Source organism: Montipora capricornis, chromosome 1, assembly GCF_036669925.1.
Source record: "Montipora capricornis isolate CH-2021 chromosome 1, ASM3666992v2, whole genome shotgun sequence".
NCBI lineage: Eukaryota > Metazoa > Cnidaria > Anthozoa > Scleractinia > Acroporidae > Montipora > Montipora capricornis.
Genome location: NC_090883.1, coordinates 47,847,158 through 47,857,157, shown reverse-complemented (window position 1 = coordinate 47,857,157; position 10,000 = coordinate 47,847,158). Strand labels below are relative to the sequence as shown.

The following is a 10,000-nucleotide window of genomic DNA, read 5'->3' as shown; positions in this document are numbered from 1 at the left end:
ATGATGTAACATGGTCTTCAGTAGCGATTTCCTGTACCTTTTATCAATGAGGCTTTGGTGGTGGAGCAGTAGGCCGGTGTTTGATGGTTTCTGATAAACACTAGTTTCCAGTTTACAGCCTTTCTTGAGCACTTCCATACCGACAAACGGTAACTCGTTATCAGAAGGTAGTTCCATGGTGAAATTTATGGATGGATGACAGCTATTAAGCGCCGATGAGAAATCTTCTGCTGCTGGTACATTTTTCATCGTAGCAAACGTGTCATCCGAGTACCTTCTGTAAACTTCACCGATCTTGTTGTCTAATTTCTCTTCGATAGAAAAGAGAAATGCATTAACCATGAGTGGACCCAAGGAAGAGCCCATTTCCACGCCGTCCAGTTTGATGGTAAGCTTTACAAACAGACCGACGGCGTGGCAATGGGCTGGGTGGCAACAAAAACACTCGTTGCTGTGTAAAATATATCTCACTTTTTCCTTTCTTGTTATAGAACGAGTGACTCTGCTCTTTGTTGGTGACATCTGTTTTTCTGCGGCCACGAAGTACTACGTTGAGCATGGATATTGCTCATACAACGATTCTTTTAAGGATGTAGCAACTTACATTAGAGATGCTGATGTCTCTGTGGGGAACTTAGAATCTCCATTTGTCGGCAGGAATGTATATCGGCATATTTACAAAGGACAAAAGTCGATCATATTGGATGCCAGTCCGAGCGCTGCTTCTGCACTGAGGTACAAAGAACCCCTTTTCATTAGTCTATGATTTACACCTTTTCCTTTGAGTGATTTCATTGCGTAACTTTTAAATATCTCATGTTTGGCTTTCTAAAAGAGGAACTGTTCAAAATTAATTCGGAATTGATCAGCAACAAAACGTTGTTCTGGGTCACCGGTATGTCAAAGGAATATGTATGTATCAGGTTAAAGCGGTAAAATGTAGGATAAATATTTTAAAAGAAATTGTTATTTTTTGTAAATAATGTAAGTAAGATCCGTAGGTCTTAGCCAGTTTTTGTAAATCAAATTATATTAGTATCTACATAAATAAATCGAAATTTAACAAAAGCCTCTAGTTGGTTCAAGAGCGCCTTAAGTCAAGTTTTGTTCATATTTGTAACATAGATGCCTTTTCCTATTTTTCTTTATTTTCTATTTTTTTTATTTGAAAGCGGATCAGTTAAGTCAGCTATGGTCCTAGCTTTCTTCGACGATTTTACCGCAGAAGTGGCCCAAAACAACTTAGGGAATGTTTTCCAAAAATTACACTATATATCCTGATCGACTGTCAGTCAAGAAAGCAGAAACCAGTTAGTACTAGGTTTGTTCAAATGGTAAGCAAAAAACTCCCGAATGGGAAATTTATTTGGGATAGGCGTTTACCGTTTGCAAAATTCGTTCATGTTTACCAAGCAAATGTCCGAGAGAGTCTGGAGGGAGGCAAAATCATGGAGGAATGCAAATGATAAACACGTTTTCCGTTTGGGAATTTTGGACTACCTTTCGAGAAATCCCATTTTCTCCGAAAATTTTCCATTTGAGAAGACCAAAATAGGCTTACCATTTACATTCCAACGGAAATTTCCGGATTTTTTCGGTAAATAATTGTCGCTGCTAATCGCCGTCGCAAAGTACCGCAACGACGCAGCTCGACGAGGTCGGACCGAAGGAGCTGTGCTGCCGGCTAGGCGCTCGGCCCCTGAGCACGACCCATGTATGACCTCGGAGCACAGCACCACAGCCTGATGGAATAGGCCGGGAGTCGATTTTGAAGAGGGAGGAAAACAGGAGTACCCGGAGAAAAACCATCGGAGTCAGATTGAGATTGACTGAAACTCAGCCCACATACGACCCGAGCCAGAGTTGAACCCGGGTCACAGAGGTGGGAGGCATGGTTGATGAGCACTAAACCACCCTGACTCCTTTCATACGGCGAGAGCTACTGAAATTTAAATTGACCAATCAGAATTCAGCGAGCGGGAAAAACTGTGCTATCCGATGTCACGCCAATTGTTTACATTCTGATTGGTTAGATATGAGGACATTCGCTCAGCCTTCCCTTGTGACTCTCTTGACCGTCGCTTCTTTGAACTCAGCGAGACAGAAATGACGCATTGTTGTGACAATCAATTTGCCAATCCTCTTTATCCAGTTTATGGATTGGGCTAGCATGTGATTAACAACCAGGATCGCTTTTGAACTTTATTCTGTAGAAGAAGAAGACGTTGCTGAGTGAACATTTTTACGACGAAATCCCTTGGTTTGTTCAGCACTTTGATGTCCGATAACTGAGCCGCTCTAACGAGTGTTGGGTCAATCACATTTGGTCGTCTGACCTTAGGAAGTTCTTACACCCCTTGTTTGTGTCCACCATGATCGAACTTCAGGTGAAGCGCTATGCTGCTTTAATATGCCAACTTCGATGGCTTGTGATGAGCTTGCCTGCTGCCGAATTCGAAAAAATTGTTGTCGTATTTGGGCAAGATTGGTCTTATTGGGTTGGAACTTAATAGTGAGGGGAACAATTTCTGCTGTGCCAAACAACGAACAATCCTGTTGGGGGTTCCACTTGCTTGGCGAGTCTTGCACGACCAACGTCTATCAGATCTGGAGTGGAGTTTTTTTTCAATGATTACAACTTGCGATCGTTCTGCTAACATCTACGTAGCATGCAGCACTTTTTTAGTGACTCGAGGATTCTGTTCTGCTGTTTCAAAAGGAGGCGTGCATTCTTGAGCAGTTTGTTCTTCAGTGCTTGTATTTTTTCGATTGTTCCTTGTGGCGCAAAGTAACTTTAATGATTTGAAAGGACTTGAATCTGTACTTGAATTAGCGATTTATGGCCAACAAGTGAATGGTACACAAAATTAGGAGAAACTGTTGGTTGAATAGACAATACTTGTAGACATGATTATCTACCCAGTTTAAGTACTAAGCTCAACAAGTTGTTTGGCTCCACAAGTTTCATTTTCAGGCCAGGACCCGAATTCACCCAGGTACTGGTACACTACCATAGTGTTCTTTGGAAATTGAATAGCTCCTTGAACACTTGGTTGCTTGAGAAGAAACTTGATGTGTTTGTTCTCTACATTGGTGAATGCAGCCACTAACTGTCCATTGTGGATAAACTCCGACCAACTCTCCTTTCAATTTATTCTTTGTTCTTTGCAGGGCATCAACAATGGTGTCCCTTGTAAAATGTTAGTTTAAAGGGTTTGATAGAGTTATTTCCCATTTCATAGGGCACTGTGGTTGCCAGATTGACTTTCAAACTTATCATGGAAACGTAAATCAATACCAGTGAATAGACACTGAAAAGTCAGTCCCTTGACTTGTTGATAGAAAATTAATTTAAATGCATAGTGAAACATCAGTTGAAGAATTGTTTTTTTCATCCCCACTTTATGAACTTAAAATACATTGTTGCAGTTTGTTTATTGCTTGTTCATTCAATGTCTTCATTGCATCAAATTATTTAATTTTTAGGTATTGTGTCAGATCTCCATAGAGGCACTATCTTATCTAAAAACTTAACTGGTTGCTTTTTGGAGCCCTTTTGTGGCATATTTAGAAAGGCAGGAAATGTTCCACATTTTATGGTAAATAGTTCTGCATAGTTTTAAGGAATATTGCAGCCAAATCTAATTGAATATGAGACATTTTGTGAATTTAAAGACTATTAATATTGTTTGCACTTGTTTTAAAAGACTTAGGGTTGGCACTCAAAAGTGTTCCTTCAATAGTCTTATTCTTTAAAGATTGCCTTGGGAGAATTGTATAAAGGCTAGCTTTTTCTTCTGGCTTCTTTCCCCAGTGCCCTCTGAGAATGGAGTAGATTTGGTTTTGCCCAATGTTGAAAGATGAAACAATGCCTAAACCAGCTGCAAGGAATACCTCATGGCGCTTTTTTACAAACACGGGCATGAGGGTGCTCGTAAGCATCTGAGCATTGTTTCGCATGCTAAAGTGATTATAAATAATTTATTTCTCTAAGAGAGTCTTCTTTTCGTGTCGGTCATTCAAAAATTGTTGGAGCTGTTGGATTAAAGAGGCAGAACATTTAATGAGGCCCTCCTTGGGGAGAGAGGTGCTTGTTCCCTTTAAATAATTGCTTGTGTTTCCTTGTTCCCCAAATTACTTTCAAACTTGTTCCCAGCTTTTTTATCCCTAAAATTTAAATATTGGTTTTCTTCCCTTGTTCCCTAAAATATTTTGATATTGTTACTCTGTTCCCAAATTCAAATAAGCCATGTTCTCTTCTTCACCCAAACCCCTGGGAGTGCCTCGTTGATGTTGATTCTCATATTGGCCAAATAGTAATTCACTGTAGAATTGCAAGACACAGCAAGTTTTTATTTGGGAGCGAGGGAAAAGTTTTGAATAAATTTTCGCACAATACAAGAAACATAATTTGACTGCACCTTCTAGATCTTACTCTTTTCGTAAATGAATCTGCTTGTTTGCACCTATCTGGCGACCTGCGGGAGGGCATGCTCTAGAAGCTCTTCCTTAGTGAGCCTTCCGCTAAAAAAACTTTCCAAGTCTGGCTTTCCCGTGTTAGGGGCCGAGGTTTTTGTGCAAAATTCATCAGCGGCTTTCTTGCAGCCTTTAAAGCGAGTTCCTTCGAGTAATGGTCAGTAAAAGGTTTGTAGTGCTTATACAAATTTTTGCAACTTGAAAATGTATGTTTACACGAAACACATATCAGCTTGACAATTTTTCTTTCCCGATACCCCATTTAAAATTTACGTGAACGCTATTAATAGAGGGCCAGAAAGCCATTTAAAACATTTTGTGGCATTTTTTTTGTCAACAAACTTAGTTTGTCGGCGAGCAGAATTCGAACGTAAGCTGTTGTGCTTTGGCTGTTATTTGTGCTTTTTCTAACTATTCTAAGACGAATTCAGGTTGGTATTTTCGAATCAAGTGTAGGAAGACGGCAAAACCATAGTGATAATGTATTTAGTTGTACTGACTTCGCGAATAAACACTTTAGTAGCGTCCTTTCGACGGGATAGATCGACAAAAACCGAAATGCCCTGTTTCCGGTGAAAGGGCAAATGATTGACAGGATAGCTCAGGATAGCACGGTTTTGACTGTCGCGCGCACTGCGGGCGCGGGTTCCGTATGCAAGGTCCTTCTGGTAAACAAGAATTTTGAAAACGAAGGCGGAAGAGAGGAAAATGGAAGTTATTCCAGAGGTTGAGCTGAATGAATACGAAATTCATCGACCAAAATGAATTTATCATCTCCGTCTGCACTGAAGATGGCAATGAATACGAGACGACTTTCCTTCGAAGTTTAGTTACTAGCGTGGAACGACAGCTGACAGGCCTTTTCCTCAAGCATGACAAACGACTTGGTAAATAAGAAAACCAGCTGAGAGAGGTTTTTAGTCAAAATTAAAACAACTGAAGAAGCAAGGAAAGAGAAGTAAACCCAAAGCTTCAGTAGCTTTGACAAGCGACGAATTAAGAACATTGTAAAAATTTTGTACTTACAAGGGTTTACTCGGTATGTGGGTGCAAAGAACACTGTGATATGTGCTGGGGAGATGTAAAGCTACAGAAAACAGCAAGCGGAGTGGAGTACTCGGAGTTCAAAGAATGGCAAACAAAAACTAGACCTGGACTAGACTGCAGCGATGTCAGAACCGTACAACCGAAAATATTTGCGACGGACGATTTGAAAGAGATCCTCTTGCGGTGTACAATTTTTTTGGCCAGGAAGAGACCTACCTGAGAAAATGAATCAAGACGATACTTCCTTTTATCTGGCTGTAAACAACGGTTTAAAGCCAGATTCGGTCGCAACAAAAGGCTGGCTTAAGTCCGGCGTTGTTAGCATAAACAATGGCAAAGGTTTATTGAAGAAAATGGTCTCGTAATCGGGTTGGCTAATTTGCCTATGTCGATAAGAGTCTAGACAATGCTGTGCGCGTCATGCTCGCGTCAATTTGTCACGCAATGTAATAGCCAATCAGGAACGGTTATTTTGGGAAATAAACCAATCGTATTGCGAGAAAGTTATAGACAACGCTTGCTCTTTCTTTGTTTCATGATTTTGGTCACGCTCTGAAATAAACACTTCATTTGGCGTTGAATATTGTGGTGAAAAACACATCGAAAGTGGTTTAGCGTTGTCTGTACTCTTATCGACAACGATATTCGTCATCAAAGTGGTCAAATTTTGTTGTGGACTCACTCGGCTGCGCCTTGTGAGTCCACAATAAGAGTACAGACGATGCTGAACCGCTTTCGATTTGTTAAACAAAAAGCGGGAATTGAAAATGACAGTCTTCGAAATCACAGTGGCAGAAAGACGATGATTCAGGCGCTAAGTGAGCGTGACATTACACCCACGCAAATTGCACAACTATCTGGCCATAAGAACTTGAAGAGCATAGAAAATTACAGCACTGTTTCAACGAAATAACAGATGCACATGTCAAAAGTGCTATTAAAGCAGTGTTATGGCTGGTACCACAGCTTCGTCATCTGCTGAAAGAGCCCATCCGTCGACCGCTGACTCCGACTCCCAGAATACCGGTAAGCAGTCCATGGCGCTATTCAGTGGAGTTGTTATTCAAGGTGGTAATTCTCCCATTAACATCAACACAGTAAATCAGTCTCTCACGCTTGCCACAGCTTTGTCAAGTCCCGAGAGGGAGAGATGGAAACGTCTCAGCCTTTAGAACTGGAAAGTGACTGTGATGGTAACTAAATGCGGAGTTATGTTCATAACATTAAACAGTTTATTGGCGTGGCTTCCGTTATTAATAAACAATTGACTTTGCTGTAATATTGTGAATGCAGTAAGGGTTGGAAATATTATACAAGTTGTCGATTGAGCTATTTTAAACCATCTGTTATTGCTTTCATCGCCCCATTTGTGGGAAATGAATTTGTTTCAGTACCAAACACTACGCAAAAAAATTCTCAGTACCTATGAAATAAACACATTACAGCATGGAAAATGCTTTGCACGATTTTTATTCACTCGTTGATACGTATCAGAAAACTCCCTCGTTGGCTGCGCTCACTCTTTCGTTTCTGATACTACTCAACTCGTGAACAAAAATCGTACGTGCGCATTTTCCATGGCGTAATCTCTCTTTCTCACAGTTTTGCAGGATTTGACGCAGTTTCAATTGCCAACAACCACATGAACGACTTTAGCTCGGACGGTGTCGACTTTACCGTGGAGACCCTTAAAAAGACAGGAATTAAACACTTTGGAAACAGTTACGGAGGGTGGAGTTCATCGCAGGTGACTATTTTTGCAACACATTAGTAATTTGAGGATTTAAAAAGCTCCCGTTTACTGAGAGTCATAAATGTTGTCCCGTAAATCTGGGCCGACTTGTTCGAAGCAGCCTGATTTACATAGTAACCGCATCATCGGCCATAAAGCTTGTTAATCATTGCAAACCAAAAGTGACTCAAGCATAAGCATAACCACAAGAAAAAGAAATCTACAAAACAGTGATTGTAACTGATAATAGCCAAGGCTTAGTGCAGCGTTGCAGCTGCATCTTCTTGCGGAGATCGATGACAACGTAAATCCGTTGGCTGCGCTAAAAAAAAAGTGGCAGTATACTCCTCTTATTACGCTAAGAGTACACACGCGTTAACTTTACGAAAGGACTGGCTCCGCTTTATTCATATCCGTCTAGCGAAAGACGAAGCTTGGGAAACAGTCAACAAGCTAGTCAAGAGTTGCGCCTCGGTCAACTGCACTCGGTACGCATCTTGAGAGCTCTCCAAACTTTCCGCGCGCTTTAAATCTCGCTGAACGAAAGCTGACGAATAAACCAATTGTTAAGAATAACATTTCTCAATGATAAACATATTATAATACATTTTAACTTGACGTTTCGTATGATACAACATATACATCTTCAGAAGTAACGGTTGGACATTTTTTTTTAATTATACATATAACGGTGTAAAACTTTGAAAGAGACTAGTAACTAGATTAAGAACAATGCCCTTAACGAATAAATGCAATATAAGCAGTGAAAACTGGGTTGATTAATTGGTTAATTAATACAACCAGAGTTTCTCCCTGCCAATGCTTCCGTTTAACGTTGGTTTAAGTTAGCGTATTAGTAATTAAGGTTTCTTTTATTTTACAATGTAAATCAGATCTTCCATTTGCCAAGACTTTAAAATGGTCCCACTTGACATTGTGAGCACCATTGACTGTATGATCAGCAACATCGGAAGTGTAATATTACATTTATTTGTTAAGGGCATTTTCCTTAATCTAGTTACTGTTTTTGCTGCTTTTTCTTGTTTCAAAATCCTAGAGATGTGATGAATATCTTACTAACCCCAATTTGTCAGGCCCTACTTTAAGTAAAGGCTCATTTTTGTTTTATTCTTTTTTTTTTCAATTTTACGGCCCTCGTGCTTAGGTGCTTCGTACCAATTCATTTTACGCCGGTACATAAAATAAACTGGAAAAACGCCTGGCCGAAACTAAAAGTACGGACTTTGATCCATGGACCCACGGAACCACAGGCCGCTATTAAGGAGTTTAGAATGGCGCTTATACCATAAACTGAGTGTTAAGTATTTATGAGTCAATGAGTCAATGAGTCAATGAGTTAACGAGTTAGTGCAGTTAATTAAACCATAAAATGAAAGCTAAACTTTCAGAGAGTGCTTAGGCCTAATCACTGAAACGAACGAGGGCTTAGTCTTAATCAACAAATTATTGCTATATTGACTGTGAGTCTCATTAACTCATGACTCAAAGACTCATTGACTCATTTGACTCATAAAACATGCGTTCTCCCTGAAACTTGCGTTTTGCTTAATTAGTCGAAGAAACTTGTTCTAATTGAGCTCATATTTTCCCTTCGAGCTACATATACTAACTTAGCGCAAGAGAGGATGAGGTAAGAGAGCGGATCCCCATTCGTCATCAAAACTTTTAAAATATATTTCTAGTTTCTCGTTATCAAATTAATCAGCGCCTGGGAGAGGCCTAGGATGAGATTATTTCCCCCTGTGTCACGTCCATGCAGCTACCAATTTTTGTAGCCAGAAATTTATGATCGCGCTCGTCAATTTGCTTTTTTAGCGGACGGGTTCAGGCGCACGAAGCGCGCCAGCGAAGCATCATGGGTAAGATTGTTTGGAAAATCATTGAAAGGCAGGACAGTCTCTGGGGACGGGAGTGTTCGGGCAACCCGCGTTTTTCTGGCGGGAAAATCATATTAGTGACGAGCAACGGGATAAAGAGCAGGAAAGAGCACGAGAGAAGAGGCGACGAAATTTGAGAAATTTAACCCCTTCACTTAACCATTAGACTACCACATCACTAACTGCGAGGATGTCTTTTTCTTTTTTTTAATGTCAATAATTTTTCTTCCAAATGCCGCTGTAGATGTGTATTAAGACCCGCTAAGAAGCAAGCTTACGAAGTGAAAAATGTCGGTTACCAAACTTAAGAGAAGCAGCTGTAGCCTGTTAGTGTCCCAAACGAATCGTCCGTGACGACGTTACCAAACAAAGACACTAACAAAGAGTCGTAACCTAGCGGAAACTCAACGGTCGCCGTATGGTGTTAAGTGTTAAAGAGCTTCTTTTTCATCGTTTTATCGATTCGTGTAACTTTATTAAATATTCCATGCGGCCTCATGGGCATGTATTTATCTTCTGTCGTAAACAGGACGTAAACTTGATTTTCCACTCTCAAAATTGCCTCCAGAACCCACTTTTTGCGTAGAATAGGCTTTTAGAATGATGTTCTTGTCTTCTGTTGGGATACTTGACGTTTTCGGAGCATTTTGTTCAAAAATATTGAAAACGCGTCACATACGCAACTTGAAAACTTACGCAAAATTACGCAAAAAATATCTACGTTATTTTGAGCGGTAATTTGAACATAAAAGATGCAGCGCTTAGCGAGAAAAAATATTTTATGTGTATTTTATATTTTAATATTGGTAAATAATAGGCACACTTAATCATGCAGTCAGTTGATCTT

At 40.1% G+C, this 10,000-nt stretch overlaps 1 protein-coding gene across 1 annotated transcript in view; it reads left to right on the top strand.

Annotated features, from left to right (window-relative positions):
- LOC138053849 (capsule biosynthesis protein CapA-like) overlaps positions 1-10,000 on the top strand; it is a 29,684-nt gene that overhangs the window by 4,547 nt on the left and 15,137 nt on the right. Inside the window, exons 2-3 of the mRNA XM_068900394.1 lie at positions 492-735; positions 7,126-7,270. Coding sequence (XP_068756495.1) covers positions 492-735; positions 7,126-7,270 — 389 coding nt within the window. The remainder of the gene's footprint in view (positions 1-491; positions 736-7,125; positions 7,271-10,000) is intronic.